Raw genomic sequence first — 20,471 nt, 5'->3', positions numbered from 1 at the left:
AATTGAGGAAAAAAAATAAAAATTCTCAAATTTCTAGACGCTGATTTTTCAAAATACCATAAAACTGACTGAACTACAATTTATGAAAATTGAAATGGTATAATTTTCAAAATTTAAGAGAAAGAAGCTAATTCAAATCAATTTTCTAGAATTTTCCATATTTTATAAAAACATCCCTCATCTCCTCGAAAAAAATTCTAAAATCCAAACAAATTCTAAAGTTTCAAAAGCGTATTTCCATTTTCCAAAACAAAGGCCCTAGGCAGATAAGTATGGTCGAGCGGCCCCCGGGACCTTCAGAGATGAAACTCATGTGGTGTATAGGTACCCCCAAGATAAGTATTTTCCCCAAGTTTTGGACCTCAACTCTGAGTGGTTCTTGAGTAATTCCTCAAAAATCGAAAATCGTTTTTAATTTTTTTCTCAGGATTGACTCGGCCGATTTTTTTCAAACTTGAACCAAAGTGTACGTATACATAAGGGCTTTCCCCAAAAAAATCAACAGCCCCCTCCCCCCACTTTTCCCCCTTCAAAATTGAGATTCAATTTTTTGAGGTCCCCCTTACCCCCCAAGGCCTTTTGGCACACTTTTCGAAAAATATTTTTTAGATGCAGTATTGATCCTAGAACAACATATAACTTACCCAAAATTGTACCTCGGGTGCGCCATAGTCAAATTCGACCAAAACCAACACCCCCTCACCAGTAATAAGGTTAATGTGGTACCTACGCCACTGCTATTGAAGAAATTTCTGGAGTATTGTTTATAATGTTGTCATTTTTAAATGAGAATGATGTTTTTGAGAGTCGTTATTCACAAATTCCCATTTAGGGGCAGCGAAGCACCCCCTCCCCCAAATTTGGGCGAAACTTTCAGAAAAAAACCTGGGGCATGTGACATATCGAATTATATGTTTTTGATAACGCTGAACACGAATATGACGTCAGATTTCTGATTGGACCCCACCTATGGCCCCCAACACCTCCCCAAATGAGATGAAATTTTAAAAAAAAAAGGTTTGTTCGTGCGACACATGAAATAGTATGTTTTTGGCGACGCTGAAACCGAATATGACGTCAGATTTTTGATTGCACTCCGTCCACGGCTCCCAGCACCTTCCCAAGGGGAGTATCCTAAAAAAATTGTTTCATTCTGGTGACACATGAAATAGGTAATACGTTTTCGATATCGCTGAACACGAATATAGCCTTAGTTTTTCAAATTGACGTCATCCATTGCTCCCAGAACCTCCTCCCATGGGTAATTGTCCAAAAAATTTTTTGGGGAGCCATGGATGGGGTCCAATCACAAACCTGAGGTCATATTCGGTTTCAGCGTCGCCAAAAACATACTATTTCATGTGTCGCACGAACAAACCTTTTTTTTTAAAATTTCATCTCATTTGGGGAGGTGTTGGGGGCCATGGGTGGGGTCCAATCAGAAATCTGACGTCATATTCGTGTTCAGCGTTATCAAAAACATATAATTCGATATGTCACATGCCCCAGGTTTCTTTCTGAAAGTTTCGCCCAAATTTGGGGGAGGGGGTGCTTCGCTGCCCCTAAATGGGAATTTGTGAATAACGACTCTCAAAAACATCATTCTCATTTAAAAATGACAACATTATAAACAATACTCCAGAAATTTCTTCAATAGCAGTGGCGTAGGTACCACATTAACCTTATTACTGGTGAGGGGGTGTTGGTTTTGGTCGAATTTGACTATGGCGCACCCGAGGTACAATTTTGGGTAAGTTATATGTTGTTCTAGGATCAATACTGCATCTAAAAAATATTTTTCGAAAAGTGTGCCAAAAGGCCTTGGGGGGTAAGGGGGACCTCAAAAAATTGAATCTCAATTTTGAAGGGGGAAAAGTGGGGGGAGGGGGCTGTTGATTTTTTTGGGGAAAGCCCTTATGTATACGTACACTTTGGTTCAAGTTTGAAAAAAATCGGCCGAGTCAATCCTGAGAAAAAAATTAAAAACGATTTTCGATTTTTGAGGAATTACTCAAGAACCACTCAGAGTTGAGGTCCAAAACTTGGGGAAAATACTTATCTTGGGGGTACCTATACACCACATGAGTTTCATCTCTGAAGGTCCCGGGGGCCGCTCGACCATACTTATCTGCCTAGGGCCTTTTCTAAATTTCTGATTTTTTAAAAACCCAACTCAAGTATTAGGTAACAAAAAATTAGAATTTCCAAAATTGGAAAAAAGCGAAATCTTTTGGCTTGTGTAAGGTACTTACGTTTTTTGCAATTTTTAGGAAAAAACTTGGACTTTTGAGTTTTGAGTAATTATTGAAAATGGCAACAAAGCGAGCCAGAATGTTTGCAAATTTGAAATTTCTGACCAAGAAAAAATTGACAAAAAGCAAGACTGTAACTGTGTAAATTAAAAATTCAATTTTAACACTGGCCGATTTTTTGGAATTTTTTCATTTTTGCAAAATAAAAAATTGTTTGGCACCTTTCCTAAAAAATAACAATTACATTCTTTTTTCAATTTTAGAAAAAGCAAGAATTTTGACCATTTTTTAGCAAAAGCAGGAAAGTAGGACCTCTTGTTTATTTTATATGTAAAAAAAAAAGGTAAAATTGGTGTTGGAAAATGATATTTTGGCAGTTTCTTTCGTTTCAGTGAACTATCAGCTAGCTAAACTTTATAATTTCATCTGAAAAAAATGGAAAAGTTCACTAATGTGACCGTAAAGGCGTAACCTTTGGAAAATTGAAATTAAATAAAAATATTATTGAAGAATTCTGAATTCAGATTTCAGAATAATCTTTTTAGTTTAAAATTTTAAACATTCAATTTGTCTGACTCTGAATTCTGAAAAGTTCACTAGTGTGCCCTTTACCCTTTGAACTTACAAATTCAAAATATTGAAGAATATTTCAGAATTTTGGAAAATTTCGAAACAAAAATAAAAATTAAAAATTATTACAAAATTAATTTAGTTTTACGAATGGTTTTACGTCATTTGTCATTTTGCATCTTTTTTGATGGTGACACTGCTCAGAAATTTTTTAATCGACCAATCAGCAATCACAAACCGCGCAATGAAAGATTTGAAAAGCCTTATCAGTTCCCTTGAGTTATCTACTGTACAGTACCTTATCTACTGGACAGGAATGCATGAATTGAATGTAATACATCAAATTATGTACTGCTCCTTAGGTTTCGTTTCATACAATTACATACCTAGTTTAACTGTAAAATATGTATTGAAGGAAAAATGAACTGATCTGATTTAAACAATAACAGGTAAATGAAAACACTCCCTTCACTCATTCATAGGTAGAGACCAGAGTACATTAATATTATGTTTGCTTTCCTTATACTTTCTTTCCAAAGACAAGAAATTTGTTTGTATTTCATAATTTATTGAACGTCTGTTGCAGATTTCACGTTGAATTACTAAAGCTCGTTTCTACAGTGTTCGGAAAAAATGGACATCTCGTACAGTGCTGCGTTGGAATGGGATTTCTGCAGTGGAGTGTCTACATTGCTAGATATTACCATCCGCTCGATTATTCAAAAGTCATGGCGTGATGCGATCATTCAAAGACGTCAATGTGCAAAATTGGATACGTTTTTCGATAGGATGTTTGCAAACATCACGATTGATTCAAAGTTTCGAAACATAATGATATCTTGGAATGAAACTAAGATGAATAATAGACAGTTCGTGAACTCCACAACAACCTTAACATCCTTAAATGAGAAAATCCGAATACGAATGGAGCAGTATGCTGATAAACTTACTGATGAATTTCTCAAGTGGAAACATCATTTTGATAACATAATCCGGGATGTCAATGTAGCCTTTCCTGCCTTTCCGAGATGGTACAGTTTTGACACTTTCTATTATTCAGATGATTTCATATATGACTCGTATGGAAGCATCGACTACACTGAAATGGCCAAGAAAATGTTGACGTGCGATGAAGTAGGAAAAGAAGTGAGATTCGCTATCGCTTGTGAATTTTGTTTCGAGCATGAAATCAAAGAGTTATGGCCTTCAGTAGCAACGAAATACCTGATCAACCGTTTAGATAGAAAAATATGGAATTATTCGTTGTTATGGTATTGGATTGCTGTATTAACTAATCAGCTTCGAAAAGTATCTCGTTTTGGTAGTAGTCCTCATGCAATGTTTAGTAGATTTGCACACACGAAATCAGCGCTGGAGTTCTTCTGGAAACGTATCGCCGCATTCAATAACCTGAATAAGCAAGTCGACCAAGTGCATTGCATTGGTATATGCTTTCATGATTGTGAATATCCTGTCGTACCACAAGTATTGTTGAAATACTGGCTACCAAGAATGAGCGATGAATTCCTCAAGTCCCTTATATCGCTCTATGGTACGCGTATGATGGGGTGCATGTTGATAACTTGTCGCGAATTCGTTTTGCCGTTTTGGCAGCAGACGTGCAACATGTACAATAGCGATCAATTTGCTAAATTGTTTGTAGAATTAGAATTTAGTGTCATAGAAGATACACATATCAAATATTTAAGTGAACAAATTTGGAATAGCGCTCCGATTGAATTCAAAAGTCATGCTTCGAATTGTATTGCAGCTAAAATTGAAACTGAGCGATTGTCCGATGAAGGAAAGAATTCCAGGATTTCTTTGGGAATGATGTATGCTTTTAAATTGTGGTAGGTAAACTATATCGATGTACCTACTGACTAAATACGGTAGTGATACGATATTACAAATTAGATTTTTGTACTCCATAAAATTATAACCACCGATGTATATTTTTAAATTTTATGTATTTGGGAATACATATTTTTAATTATTTCTTAAACTTTGATACTTTAAGGATGGCCGAATCGTGTCAATATTTCTTTCAGAAAAATAAAATATTGTGATCGATATTTTTTCTTGCGTTTCTATTTCGATTTCAAATATTCGAAAAAAATTACGTTTGTGCATAAAATCACTATACGAAAAAATTTGAAACAAAATCTGTAGAGAATCAAAACATCTTTTATTCCATTTTTTTCAGCTTCTAATGCATAGTGTGTGATATACTACTATGCCGTACGTGGTATGTATAGGGCTCGCCCACATGGTAACACTGCGTTGCACTAAGGCAACACTGCGTTGTATTCTCGTCAGCTAGCCATACGAGCCAAGCGACGAGAGTACAGAACGCCAGTAATGTATCCGAGTGCACGCGGGTATGTTATTCACGGTTAATGGGTTAATGCAGTCATTTAAGTATAAGTTTTACTCTCGAGTGTTAAGTGTTAGGTTTAGTGCTTTAGTTTTAATTAGTGTTTAGTATATTCATTTAATAGACGAGAAGGAGTGATGATCTACTCGTCGCCACTCTGGGTAAGTACTTGCACATATCAGTGTGAATAAGTTAGATCTCCTTGCCAGAGGAGATCACTTATCCAAACCTACACCACAGTGTGTAACACCAACGTGTGTATATTTAGTTTAAGAAAGTGTCTTGTTAACGTACATAAATACATAGAATATGTGATTATGTAAAACTTGTAACGTGTTGTTAATATTGCACACATTAAATATTATTCTCGTGTATAACTTGTTATTATTTATGGTGTGTATGATCATATGTTAAGAGTGTAAAAGCAACCATTTCCTACTCACGCCCTAGCCGAGCATGTGAGGTATTCCGGTGAGTATTTAGTAGAAATACTCTAAGGGATATTTCTTGGAAACAACACAATAGCAACCACAATCGATAAGTACATCTACCTATCACTGCTTTAAGTCAATTTACCCTCTTACAAGTGAAACCCTTTGAACTGTCAGAAAACCAAAAAATTTCTAGATGCTGATTTTTCAAATTACCATAACACCGACTGCAGTAATATGAAGTGATATAATTTACAATATTTAAGAGAAAGAAGCTATTCAAATCAATTTTCAAAAATTTCCCAAATTTGTAAAAAGTAAAAACATCCCTACCTCAAAAAAAATCCTAACGAATTCCAATGTTTCAAAAACAAATTTTCTAAATTTCTGATTATTAAAAAAACGAAACGAACTGATCACCTCGAGTAACTATATTAGTCAAAAATTAAAATTCGAATACCAAACTTGGAAGAAAGCAAAACATTCCGGCAGTTGTAAGGTTTTTTTTGCAATTTTTAGGAAAAAACCAGACTTTTGACTGTGTAAGGAATTATTGAGAATGTCAACAAACTGAGAATTTTTGCAATGTCTGAAAAAGCAAGAATTTTGAACATTTTTTTTAGCGAAAAACAGTGAAGCAGGACATCTTGTTAATAGTCCGGCATATGACAATAGGAGTAATTGCACCCCCCCCCCCCCGCCAATCCACCGGGACAACTATTTTCTTAAAGGGGACATCCTAAGGAATATATTAAAGCAAACTTGCCCAAAAAAAAGTTGGCCTTACTTTACAAAATAGCGGCCATTTTGATTGACAGGTCAGCCGAAATCGCAGATTTTGCGTTTCATCATAGGACTTGCACGAAATTATTCAAACTTATTTACAAAGATAGATCGAAAGATCATGCAAAAATTTATCACCTGTCAAAATTTCAAGTGCTAAAGTGCGTTTTTCGATTTTTGGTGAATTTTTGAAAATTCCATTTAGGTCAAAAATGAGGGAAAAAATCAAAATTTTACCAAATTGACCAAGAAACCTGAAATTTGTGATATACCCTATTTTCGACATGCCAAATCGATTGGAAACTGGTTCAACCCGTTTTGAGCAGTTCTGGAGCCTCCAGCAGATTTTTGAAACTCGAAATTCCCACAAAATTCCATCAAATTGGAGTTGTAAAGCTAAAATTTATTCTGAAAACTAATTTCAATACGCTACGAAGTACTGCAGGTGAATTTCAAGTCGTTTTGGAGCCTCCAACGACTTTTTTTGAAATTTCCTGGAGCCTCCAGCAAATTTTTGAAACTTTAAATTTCTCCAAAATTTCGTCAAACTGGGGTGGAGAGTCGAAATTCATTCTGCAAACTAATTTCAATACGCTACGAAGTTGACTGTTGGTGGATTTCAAGTCGTTTTGCAGCATCCAGCGACTTTTTGAAAGGTTATATGGCGTTTTTTTTGGGAAATTGAAATTTCCTAAAAGTAGCTGGAAGCTTCAAAACCATTTGAAACCACCATGTAGTCTAGTAATTTTCAAAAAAGTCGCTGGAGGCTCTAAAATGGCCTGAACCCACCTGAAGTCGTCTTCAGAGGGTGTTAAAATTGGAGTGTAGAGTAAATTTCAGCTTTCCATCTCAGTTTGATGAAATTTTGTGAAAATTTAAAGTTTCAAAAACCAGCTGGAGGCTCCAGTAATTTTCAAAAAAGTCACTGGAGGCTCTAAAATGACTTGAACACACCTGAAGTCGTCTTTAGAGTGTGTTAAAATTAGTTTGCAGAATAAATTTCGACTCTCTATCTCAGTTTGATGAGATTTTGGGGAAATTTCAAGTTTCAAAAATCTACTGGAGGCTCAAGGAATTTTCAAAAAAGTCGCTGAAAGCTCTAAAATGGCTTGAACCCAGGAACCCACCTGCAGTCGTCTTCAGAGGGTGTTAAAATTGGAGTGTAGAGTAAATTTCAGCTTTCCATCTCCATTTTAATGAAATTTTGGACAAATTTAAAGTTTCAAAAATCTGCTGGAGGCTCCAGGAATTTTCAAAAAAGTCGCTGGAGGCTCCAAAACGAGTAAAACGACTTGAAATTCACCTGCAGTACTTCGTACTTTGTAGCGTATTGAAATCAGTTTTCAGAATAAATTTCAGCTTTACAACTCCAATTTGATGGAATTTTGTGGGAATTTCGATTTTCAAAAATCTGCTGGAGGCTCCAGAACTGCTCAAAACGGGTTGAAACAGTTTCCAATCGATTTGGCATGTCGAAAATAGGGTATATCCCAAATTTCAGGTTTCTTGGTCAATTTGGTAAAATTTTGATTTTTTTTCCTTCATGTTTGGCCTGAATTCGAGACTGGTGTTGGAAAATGATACTTTTGCCGTTTCTTTCCTTTCACTTCAGTGAACTATCAGCTAGCTAAACTTTTTAATTTCATCTGAAAAAAATGAAAAGTTCACTAATGTGACTGTTACCTTTGGAAAATTGAATGAAATTAAAAATATTGAAGAATTCTGAATTCAGAATAATCTTTTTAGTTTTTAGTTTTAAATTTCACTAGTGTGCTTGTGTGCCCTTTACCTTTTGAACTTGCAAATTCAAAATATTGAAGATTTCAGAATTTTGGAAAATTTTGAAACAAAATAAAATTTCAAAAATAATAGTTTTTCGTTATTTTGCATCTTTTTTGTGGCGACACTGCTCAGAAATTTTATAATGGACCAATCAGCAATCACAAACCGCTCAATGAAGGATTTGAAAAGTCTTATCAGTTCCCTTTAGAATTATCTTAATTATCTATGATAGGTAGAGGTACCTATCACTTGTCACTTGTTAGTAACGGAAATTGAAATGCATGAATGTAAATTGTAAAGCATCAAATTATGAACTGCGGGTCAAGTTTCATTACATACAATTATAGGTATATAGTTCAAGTTGTAAATGAATTGAAGAAATGAACTGAAGTGTTATATTATACGTATGTTTACAGGTAAATGAAAACACTAGCTGTTTTTTATAGGTAGAGACTATAGAGTAAAGTGTTTCCTTTCCTCGCACTTTCTTTCCAAAGACAAAAAATTTGTTTGTATTTCGCAGTTTTCTTTCTAAGAAATCAACTTGAAAACCACTCGTTATATGGTGTACACATACATTTGTTTAGATAATATATATGTTCGAATTGTTTGTGCTCTTTGGAAAGAATAGCGAAAAAAAAATACTCATAAATTAAGTATGTAATAATATATTGAATAACGTTTGAAATTTTGTCTGTTCCAGATCTACAGTGTTCGGGGAAAATGGACATCTCATACGGTACTACGTTGGAATGGGATTTCTGCAGTAGGGTGTCCACATTACTAGATCTTACCCTACGCTCGATAATTCAAAAGTCGTGGCGTGATGAGATCATTCAAAGACGTCAATGTGGAAAATTGGATAAGGTTTTCAATGGGATGTATGCACACATCACGATTGATCCAAAGTTTCAAAACGTGAAGATATCTTGGAATAATACTAAGACGAATAGACAGTTCGTGAACTCCATAAGCTTAACATCTTTGAATGTGAAAATCCAAATGAGAATGGAGCAGTACGCTAGTAAACTTAATGAAGAATTTCGTAACTGGAAATTTCATTGTGATAACATAAAGCAGCATGGGTTTGTAGCCTTTATGAAATGCTGCAATGTTGACATTTTCGATTATTTAGATGATTTCATATATGACTCGTATGGAAACATCGACTACACTGCGATGGCCAAGAAAATGTTGACGTACGATAAATTAGAAAAAGAACTGAGATTCTGTATCGCTTGTGAATTTTGTTTCGAGGAAGAAATCAAAGAGTTATGGCCTTTAGTAGCAAAGAAACCACTGCTCAACCGTTTAAAATGGAAAATATGGAATTTTTCATCGTTATGGTATTGGGTTGCTATATTAACTAATCAGCTTCAAATAATACCTATTTGTTTTGTTAGCATTCCTGCTACAATGTTTATTAGATTTTCATACACGAAATCAGCGATGGAATTCTTCTGGAGACATATCACCACATTCGATGACCAAGTTAATTCCATTGGTAAATGCTTTCATAATTGTGAAAGTCTAATCAGAACAGAAGTATTGTTAAAGTACTGGATTCCGAGAATGAGCAATGAATTCCTCAGGTCCCTTATATCGCTATATGGTACGCATATGATATCAACCATGTTGACATCAATTCATTGTCGCAAATTCGTTTTGCCGTTTTGGCATCGGACATGCAACATGTACAATAGCGATCAATTTGCTACATTTTTTGTAGAATTTAGCGATACAGAAGATACGCATATCAAATCTTTGTGTGAACAAATCTGGAATATTGCATCGATTGAATTCAAAAATCATGCTTCGAATTGTATTGCAGCTAAAATTGAATCTAAGCGAGTGGCCTATGAAGAAGAGAATTTCAAGAATTCTTTGGGAAGATTAATTCTTTTTAAATGTGGTAAACTATATCGATATACCTAGACCTACTGACTAAGTGTGGTAGTGATATGATATTACAAATTAGATTTTTATTTAGCTGCAGGAATACATATATGTGACGCAACGCGACAAAATCGACCTTCGAGCCGAAAACAAGTTTTTGAGTTATGGGGGGTTAAAGTTTTCAGTCCAGTTCTGCTCATTTAGCGGAAGCGCTTGCGTTCTAATCACGTTCTCCAGCTAAACTGAGCTAAACATAGTCTTGGATAACGTTTTTTGTCAGTTTTGTGTGAACATCATTGGGTAAAATGGTTATTTATATTGAAACAGAAGGCTCAGTCGTGATTGCGCTCATTTTTTAAAATTTTTTAAAATTTTGTTCATTATTTCAATTTTGAAATCGATCTGGAGGCGAAAAAAAGCGTTCTACGAGAAATATACATCGAGCTAAGTTGTAGAGAATTAAATTTCCAAAAACCTATCAGAGGTTTATTTTTCTCAAAAATGCATAGTTTTTCCGTTTTTCTCAAAAAACAGAAATTTTATGGTAATCATCATGAGGTTTTTGTTTTTTGAGAAAAACGGAAAAACTATGCATTTTTGAGAAAAATAAACCTCTTATAGGTTTTTGGAAATTTAATTCTCTACAACTTTGCTCGATGTATTTTTCTCGTAGAACGCTTTGTTTCGCCTCCAGATCGATTTAAAAGTTAAAATAATGAAAAAATCAAAAAAAAAATCAAAAAAATCAAAAAAATGAGCTCACTTCTGACTGGATTACCCTGTATATGAAGCTATGCAAATCATAGGAACTTCTGGGTGGTTTTAAATGATTTTTGAGTGTCCGAGTACCAAAAATCCGTCAAAAAGTGAAAAATGATTTTTTCAGCCCGAAGGTCGATTTTGTCGCGTCGCGTCACATATGTATTTTGTAATTATTTCCTATACTTTGATATTTCAAGAATGATCGAATTTTGTCAATATTTCTCATTACTCATTTTAGAAAAATAAAATATTGTGATCGATGAAATTTTTTCTTACGTTTCTATTTCAAATTTTCGAGAAAAAAAATCACGGTTGTGCATGAAATCATGATACGAAAAAGTTTGAATTGAAACAAAAGCTGCAGAGGGTTGAAACATTTTTTGTAACATTTTTTTCTATCTTCTGAAAAATAGTGTAGTGAAACCCTTTGAACTGTCAAACTCAAAAAACCAAATCGAGGAAAAAAATTCTCAAATTTCCAAATTTCTAGACGCTGATTTTTCAAAATACCATAAAACCGACTGATACGGATTACTTCCGTAATATTATTATTTTATTAGATTAGCGCGATCTATGTACGCGTAGGCGCAACTTATTACTTATTATTTCATCATCTTTTAGTTTTGGTACCTTTATACTTACGTGTGTTTTATTCATTATATTTTATCATTCGTTTTGAAATGGTTTCTTGTTTTATTTCTCGTGAAAGACATTACAACTGGCGACGAGGATGTTTTTAAATATGTTCGTATGTGCGAATTGTTATGGTCGACGATGTAAGTGATAGTATTTACGATTCCGATAGTTCCTCCGAGTCCGGTGCGTCGTTTTCGTCATGCGAGATGGCGGCTAATATTCCTCCTCCGTTTGGTCGCTTCGATGCTACAAAAGAAGATTTCGAATCATGGTTGGAGCAATTCACCAGTCATCTCAATTGCTACAAAGTTCTCGATGCCGACAAAGTTAATTTTCTAATTGCGTCGGTTGGACCTGAAACTTATGCTATTATGAAGAAAATTTCGCTACCGAAAAAGCCGAAGGATGTGAATTTTAAAACGTTGACTGAAGCCTTAATCGAACATTACAACCCAACACCGCTCTCAGCAGTTTGCCGATACAAATTTCGCAACCGTGTTCAACAAGAAAATGAAGATTTCAATTCGTTTCATGCTGCTTTAAAAGAACTTACAATCGGATGCGAATTTGATACCGATGCACGTTTAGACGAGGAGATTCGAGATCGCATTATTGCGGGAGTACGTGATACGAGTTTGCAAAGTTATTACTTCTCTACCCCGAATCTTGCGTTGAAAGATGTTATTGCTAGTGCGAAAGCTGCTGAACAAGCAGGTAAAGGTGTTACTCAGTTACAATCTGCTCCGACTGGCGAAACTGCTACCAATTCGTCAAGGTCGAATAGTGATAACTCGATGAACAAAATCAACGAGTCAGTGCGTAAGAAGAAAAAACCCCAATCTGCCGCTGCGTCGAATACGTCTTCTTCGAAGAGTGAAAAATCCAAATCTAATGCCTCATCGAATTCGTCATCTCAAGTCATTGTATGCTACCGTTGCGGACGAAAAGATCATAAGGCAACAGAGTGCAGGAATTGCAGTAAAAATACGAAATGCAAAAAGTGTAGTAAAACGGGTCATCTTCCTAGCGTTTGCGGTATGTCTAGATCTGAAATGATACGTGCGTTAAACGAATCTCAGTCAGCTAGATCTGTTAAAGTGGTTGATATCGCTAGTATTTCCGCATTAAGCAGTGCTCCAACGCCGAAGATAAAACTTACTTTATCAGTAAATGGTCGTGATGTACGTTTTGAAGCGGATAGCGGTTCTGCTTACACTTTATTATCGAAGAGTGAAGCACGTCAGCTTGGTTTGTTATCAAATATGCGAGCTGAAAATATCCCACTTACTTCGTACACTGGTGGTGAACTTACTATCATCGGTATTGTACCTGTTACGGTTTCCTACAAACGAAAATCACTCGATCTCGAACTGCAAATCGTCGATGGTGATTATTCAAGTGTTGTTGGTCTCGATTGGTTGCTACCTTTAAATATCGATATTCGAGATCATTGCTACAAACCTGCTGATTCCGAGAACGCTATCAATCAGACTGTTTCTGAACATGTCGAGTTGAAAAATGGTATTTTACGTTTAACCGAAGAGTTCGCGGATATTTTTGCCAGCGGTATTGGACGAATTCCAGACGTCGAGGCTGAAATTTATTTGAAACCTGAGACTGTTCCGATATACTGTGGAGCTAGACCAGTTCCCTATGCGCTTCAAGCTGCTGTTAATGCTGAAATTAATCGTTTGGTCGCCGAAGGAGTTTATACGCCTGTCACTTCTTCAGAATGGGCTACTCCTGTTGTGCCAGTGATTAAATCTGACGGTCGCGTACGTTTAGTAGGCGATTATAGCGTAACGGTTAATCGCCATATCGTCCCTGAAGATTACCCAATTCCCAATGTGGAAGAAACGTTTCATGGATCTGGTAATTGTCGTTATTTTTCGAAGTTTGACATCAGTGAAGCTTATATGCACATGTGTACTACGTTGAACGCTTCAAAAATTTTAACGGTGAATACTCCAAAGGGTTTACACAACGTGAATCGTATGAATTACGGTGTTCAATGTGCCGCAGCGAAGTGGCAAAGATTTATGGAATCTATGCTGAAAGATCTTCCAGGATCGTGCGTTTTCTACGATGACGTTAAAATCGCTTCTGCTACTGCTAAAGAACATTTAATGCGAGTTCGTAAATTTTTTGAATTATGCCGTAAGTTCAACATTCGTTTGAATAAGAAAAAGTGCGATTTTCTTACTGACCATTTAACCTACCTTGGTTACGAAATTGATTCCAATGGAGTTCATAAAACGCAAGAGAAAATTGAGGCAGTTTTAAATGCTAAACAACCTCGTACTGCTGCTGAGCTGAAATCGTTTCAAGGCTTAGTGAATTACTACGCGCGTTGTGTTCCTAATATGAGTCAATTATTTGCTCCTTTGGGTAAACTTTTGCAGAAAAATGCCAGATTTAAATGGAGTAAAGCTTGCAGTGCTGCGTTCGAGAATATTAAAAAGGAGATCGCTAGTGATCGCATTTTGACTCATTTCGATCCGAGCAAAAAATTGATTCTAGCAACCGGTGCATCTCCGGAAGCGATTGGCGCCGTTTTGAGTCACGAAGATGAAAATGGTGAGCGCCCGATTGCGTTTGTTTCTCGTAAGCTTACTCCTACTGAGCAGCGTTATAGCCAGATTAGTGTTGGCCCGAGAATATTCTCAATGCGCATAATCTGAGAATATTCGCGAATATTCGCGAATATTCTCAAACACTTGGAGAATATTCTCTCAAAAAAATGAAAATCGGGACTTTTTTCAAAAAATTTGAAGATTTTTCTACAATTTTCCACAATTTACAAGTTTCACAACTACTTTTCTTCATAAATTTCCAATTTTCCTTAATAATTTGAAAGTTACCAAAACCTTTTCCCTATTATCTCTAAACTAAACAATAATTTTCTAATTTTTTGAAAAGAATCTGCGGAATATGCGCAAGAATATGCGCATATTCTTGCGCATGCGCAAGCAAAAAAATAATATTCGCGAATTTGCCCAACACTAAGCCAGATTGATAAAGAGGCACTTTCCATCTACTGGGGAACGCGTAAGTTTTTCAATTACTTGTTTGGAAGAAAATTTACGTTAATTACTGACTGCCGTCCTCTTCAATCAATATTCGCCGCTCATGCTGCTAAACCTTCACTCAGTGCTACCAGACTGTTGCATTACGCCATTTTTCTTCAAGGTTTTGACTACGAAATCAAGTACCGCCGTTCCGAACAGAACACCAATGCCGATTTTGTCAGTCGTTTTCCTTATAACGAAGTCGATGTTAACCAAATCGATACACCTACGTTTCTACAGAAAGAGTTGTTGCTGAAAATTCCAGTTACTGCTGCTCAAATTGCCGAGGAGACTTTGAAAGATCCTATCACAGCTTCTTTACTTCGTCAGCTGTCCGGTGGAGAGCAATGTTCGTTGAAGCCCAAGGAGTTGTGCGAATACTCTTTGTATAATGGCTGTATTTTTCGTAACGAATGTGTTTACATTCCTGCCAAATTTCGCGATGCGGTTCTACGCGAAATTCATTCTGGTCATCTGGGAATTGTAAAATGTAAACAACTCGCTCGGAGCTACGTTTATTGGCCGAAAATCGACCAGTGCATCGAAAAAATGGTCGCGCAGTGTGAAATTTGCGGTAAAAACGCTCGAAACGCCGATAAACTTCCACCTCATCAGTGGGAGAATCCAAAAGCTCCGTGGCAACGTGTACATTTCGATATTGGTACACTCGATGGTACAAATTTACTCATTTTGGTCGATGCTTACTCGAAATGGGTAGAAGTTTATCCGATGCAGTCAATTACTACTGAAAAGGTCATCGAATGTTTTGTCGAATGTTTTAGTCGTTTTGGTAATCCGACTGTGCTCGTTTCGGACAATGCTCCTCAGTTTGTTTCATCCGAAATGAGTACCTACCTGCGAAGTATTGGCGTAAAGCATGTTACTTCCCCTCCGTTCCACCCTCAATCCAACGGACAAGTTGAGCGTTACGTACAGACGGTTAAAAATGGTTTAAAATGCGACACCAATGGCACTTTAACTCAACGATTGGCTCGTTTTCTGCAGTCCTATCGTCGTGCGCCTAATTCTACAACTAATAAATCGCCGTTTGAATTAATGTTCAGTCGTTCAATGAACACAACGCTTGACCTACTACTACCGAAGGATTCTGAGACCAAGGAGATTGCGGACGAACCTAGACGATCGTTTTGTCCTAATCAAAAGGTTCAATATCGCGTTTATAATAAAAGCGAAAAATGGGCCTATGGTTTTATACACAGTCGTCTTGGTAAAGTGCTGTATTTGATCAACGATAATGGTTCCATCGCGAAGCGTCATGCCAATCAAATTCGAAGTCGTTCATTCGATGTTGCCGGAGGTGTTTCCTCTACTCCTTATTCGTTTGCGGATCAATTCGAAGATCAAGAGCTTCATGATCACGATGTTCATGAGCAATCCTTTCAAGAGGCTCCTGCTTCGCCTCCTCCGGTTCTTCGTCGTTCTACTCGTGACAGGAGATCCCCGAAACGTTTTTCCCCTTAGTGGGGGAGGTTGATACGGATTACTTCCGTAATATTATTATTTTATTAGATTAGCGCGATCTATGTACGCGTAGGCGCAACTTATTACTTATTATTTCATCATCTTTTAGTTTTGGTACCTTTATACTTACGTGTGTTTTATTCATTATATTTTATCATTCGTTTTGAAATGGTTTCTTGTTTTATTTCTCGTGAAAGACATTACACCGACTGATGGAAGTACAATATGAAAATTGAAATGGTATTACAAAATTTAAGAGAAAGAAGCTATTCAAATCAATTTTCATTTTCTAGAATTTCCCAAATTTATAAAAACATCCTTCGTCCCCTCAAAAAAATTCAAAGGAATTCTCAAGTTTCAAAAGCAAATTTCCAAAACAAATTTTCTAAATTTCTGATTTTTTGAAAACCCAACTCGAGTATTAACGAAAAATTAGAATTTCCAAAATAGGGGAAAAAAGCGAAACGTTTTGGCAAGTGTCAGGTACGTTTTTTGTAATTTTTAGGAAAAAATTAGACTTTTGAGTAAATTATTGAAAATGGCAACAAAACGAGAATTTTTGCAATTTCTGACCAAAAAAAAATTGACAAAAAGCGAGACTATAACTGTGTAAATTAAGCTAATTTTTAGCACTGGGCGATTTTTTGGAATTTTTTGCAAAATGAAAAAATTGTTTTGCACCTTTCTTTAAAAAATAACATTCTTTTGCCAATTTTAGAAAAAGCAAGAATTTTGAACCTTTTTTTTTTTTTTTAGCAAAAACAGGAAAGTAGGACCTCTTGTTAATATGTAAAAAAAAAAAATAAAATAAAATTGGTGTTGGAAAATGATATTTTTGCAGTTTCTTTCGTTTCAGTGAACTTGAACTATCAGCAAGCTAAACTTTTTAATTTCATCTGGAAAAAATGAAACGTTCAGGTTCAAGGTGTGACTGTAACCTTTGGAAAATTGAAATTAAAAATTACAAAATTAATATTGGAGAAGAATTAAACTTTTAATTTGTCTGACTCTGAATTCTGAAAAGTTCACTCGTCTGCCCTTTACCTTTTGAACTTACAAGAATTCAATCAAAATATTGAAGAGTTCAGAATTTTGGAAAATTTTGAAACAAAAATAATAGTTTTCCATCATTTTGCATCTTTTTTGTGGTGACACTGTTCAACAATTTTTTAATTGACCAATCAGCATCAGCAATCACACCCGCGCAATGGAGCTAGATTTGAAAAGCCTTATCAGTTCTCTTTACCGGGTGACCAAGAATAATGGGATTTCGATGTTATCAAAAAGGAGAGAAAATTCCCGTTATGAAAATTAGAAAATTAAATAATCATGTAAAAAATGGCGTTTGAGTGATTGTTTCAATGAAATACGAAATAATCTTTCATTTTGCATCGAAACAATAATTCGAAAGCTCTTTTTCTCGATTGTTATTTCATTTTCCAGTTTTTAATCAGGGAAATTTTTTTCCCTTTTTGGCATATCAGAACATTACAAAACCCATTATTCTTGGTCACCCGGTACCTAGAGTTATCTACCTATGAATTATGATATCAGTAATAATGGAAATTGGAATGCATGAATGTAATGCATCAAATTATGAACTGCGGTTGAGGTTTCATACAATTACATAGCTCAACTGTTAATGCATTGAATAAATGATTACAGGTAAATGAAAACACTGGCTATTTTTTGTTGTCCTACTTATCCTTCACTTATATGATAGGAGTACGGTAATATGTTTCCTTTCCTCATGCTTCCTTTCCAAAGACAAGAAATTTGTTTGTATTTCATAATTTATTCAACAACGTTTGAAATTTTGTTTGTTCCAGATTTCACGTTGAATAACTAAAATTTGTTTCTACAGTGTTCGTGAAAAATGGACATCTCGTACAGTACTACGTTGGAATGGGATTTCTGCAGTGGGGTGTCTACATTACTAGATCTTACCATACGCTCGATTATTCAAAAGTCGTGGCGTGATGCGATCATTCAAAGACGTCAATGTGGAAAATTGGATAAGTATTTTAATGGGATGCATGCACACATCACGATTGATCCAAAGTTTCGAAACGTGAAGATATCTTGGAATAAAACTAAGACAAATAGACAGTTCGTGAACTCCACAACCTCATCATCTTTAAATGAGAAAATTCAAATGAGAATGGAGCAGTACGCTGAGAAACTCAATCAAGAATTTCGCGTCTGGAAATGTCATAGTGATATCGTAATCCAGCATGGCTTTAAGCAATACTACAATGTTGACATTTTCAATTATTTAGATGATTTTATATATGACTCGTATGGAGACATCGACTACACTGAAATGGCCAAGAAAATGTTGACTTGTGATAAATTGGAAACAGAAGTGAGATTCGCTATCGCTTGTGAATTTTGTTTCGAGGATGAAATCAAAGAGTTATGGCCTTTAGTAGCAACAGAATCACTGTTTAACGATTTAAAAATAAAATGGAGTTTTTCATTGGTATGGTATTGGATTGCTGTATTAACTAATCAGCTTCAAAAAATAGCCGCAGTTCATTTTGGTAGTAATAGTATTCCTGCTAAAATGTTTAGTAGATTTTCACGCACGAAATCAGCGATGGAGTTCTTCTGGAAACATATCACCACATTCGATGACCAAGTGAATTGCATTGGTAAATGCTTTCAAAATTGTGAAAATCCGATGGGAACAATAGTATTGTTGAAGTACTGTGTTCCGAGAATGAGCGATGAATTCCTCAAGTCCCTTATATCGCTATATGGTACGCATATAATAACGGGCATGTTGACAACAATTCTTTGTGGCGAATTCGTTATGCCATTTTGGCAGCGGACATGCAACATGTACAATAGCGATCAATTTGCTACATTTTTTGTAAAATTTAGTGATACAAAAGATACACGTATCAAATCTTTGTGTGAACAAATTTGGAATATTGCTTCAATTGAATTCAAAAATCATGCTTCGAATTGTATTGCAGCTAAAATTGAAACTAAGCGATTAGCCGATGAACGAAAGAATTACATGAATTCTTTGAGAAGATCAATTCTATTAGATTTTTGTACCTACTCCGCTCCGTAAAATTAAATCCATGGATGTATATTTTTCAATTTTATGTATTTGGGATTGGGAATACATATTTTTATTAATCGTTTCTTAAACTTTGATATTATAAGAATGGTCGAATTTTGTAAATATTTTTCATTATTTAAAAAAAAAAAATATTATGATCGATAAAATTTTTTCTTACGTTTGTATTTTGAATATTCGAAAAAAATTACGTAAAATCACGATATGAAAAAGTTTGAAACAAAAGCTGCAGAGGGTCAAAACATCTTTTGTTCCATTTCTTTCAGCTTCTTATGCATAGTGAAACCCTTTGAACTGTCAAAAAACGAAATCGAGGGGAAAAAATTCTCAAATTTTCAAATTTCTAGACGCTGATTTTTCAAATTACAATAAAACCGACTGAAGTAATATGAAGTGGTACAATTTACAATATTTAAGAGAAAGAAGGTATTCAAATCAATTTTCAAAAAGTTCCCAAATTTATAACAACATCCCTACCCTCAAAAAAATTCTAAAAAGTACAAATCCAAACGAATTCCAAAATTTAAAAAATATAATTTCCAAAACAAATTTTCTAAATTTCTTATTTAAAAAAACGAACTAACTAACTCAAGTATTAGCGAAAAATTAAAAATTAGAATTAAAAGAAAACTAAACATTCCAGCGATCGTATTCGTAAGGTTTTTTGAAATTTTCAGGAAAAAACTAGACTTCTGAAGTTCTGAGTTTCTGACTGAGTAAATTATTGAATCCACAAAGTGAAAATTAATTTTTGCAATTTCTGAAAAATATAAAAAAATTGACAAAAAGCGAGATTGTGAAAATGAGCAAAAGGAAGGATTTTTCTGCAATGTTTAGCAAAACAAAAAGCAAAATTCTTGAATAATTGAAAAAAAAATGTGATTTTTTGGAATTTTTCGCAAAATAAAAAATGAAAATTTTTTGGCTACTTTCCTAAAAAAAATACTTGTGTTCATTTTTGAAAAATCAAGAATTTTGACCATTTTTTAGCGAAGAACAGGAAAGCAGGACGTCTTGTTAATTATTTTATTGTTATGTAAAATTATGATGTTGGAAAATTAAATTTTTTTCGCAGCTTTTTATTATTTCAGTGAATTAGAATTAGGCTGCTGAATAATTTTTAATTTCATCTGAAAAAAATGAAAAGTTCACTAGTGTGCCTGTAACGGCTGTAACCTTTGAAAATGTAAAATTATTAAAATTAATAATATTAATATTCAGAATAATTTTGGAAAAATTTGAAAAATAAAAAAAAATAAAAATTATATTATTTTTTTAAAAAATTCAAAAAATTTAGTTTCCCTTTTTCAATCTTTTTTCGAGGCGACACTGCTTAGCGAT

The 20,471-nt window shown here is 34.9% G+C and overlaps 2 protein-coding genes and 1 long non-coding RNA gene across 3 annotated transcripts; all 3 read left to right on the top strand.

Moving 5' to 3' along the window:
• The first annotated feature begins 1,892 nt into the window (after positions 1–1,892).
• LOC135844186 (uncharacterized) lies at positions 1,893–5,576 on the top strand. The gene is made up of 2 exons (XR_010558465.1): positions 1,893–3,271; positions 3,409–5,576. It is a non-coding gene; the product is annotated as an uncharacterized LOC135844186 (long non-coding RNA).
• Positions 5,577–11,617: 6,041 nt separating this feature from the next.
• LOC135843490 (uncharacterized protein K02A2.6-like) lies at positions 11,618–14,170 on the top strand. The gene has a single exon (XM_065361403.1). It carries the CDS (start codon positions 11,618–11,620, stop codon positions 14,168–14,170), a length of 2,553 nt encoding a protein of 850 aa, XP_065217475.1.
• A 302-nt stretch (positions 14,171–14,472) lies between these two features.
• LOC135844183 (uncharacterized protein K02A2.6-like) lies at positions 14,473–20,212 on the top strand. The gene is made up of 2 exons (XM_065362324.1): positions 14,473–17,704; positions 17,869–20,212. Exon 1 carries the CDS (start codon positions 15,107–15,109, stop codon positions 16,037–16,039), a length of 933 nt encoding a protein of 310 aa, XP_065218396.1. The 5' UTR covers positions 14,473–15,106; the 3' UTR covers positions 16,040–17,704; positions 17,869–20,212.
• The last annotated feature ends 259 nt before the right edge of the window (positions 20,213–20,471 follow it).

Source organism: Planococcus citri, chromosome 4 (assembly GCF_950023065.1).
Source record: "Planococcus citri chromosome 4, ihPlaCitr1.1, whole genome shotgun sequence".
Lineage (NCBI taxonomy): Eukaryota > Metazoa > Arthropoda > Insecta > Hemiptera > Pseudococcidae > Planococcus > Planococcus citri.
The sequence above is the reverse complement of the archived record's forward strand: the minus strand, read 5'-3'. Positions and strand labels throughout refer to the sequence as shown.

Bases quoted from the DNA above. Each gene is read 5' to 3' on its own strand.
- LOC135843490 (XM_065361403.1), top strand. From the start codon at position 11,618: ATGGTCGACGATGTAAGTGATAGTATTTACGATTCCGATAGTTCCTCC.
- LOC135844183 (XM_065362324.1), top strand. From the start codon at position 15,107: ATGGTCGCGCAGTGTGAAATTTGCGGTAAAAACGCTCGAAACGCCGAT.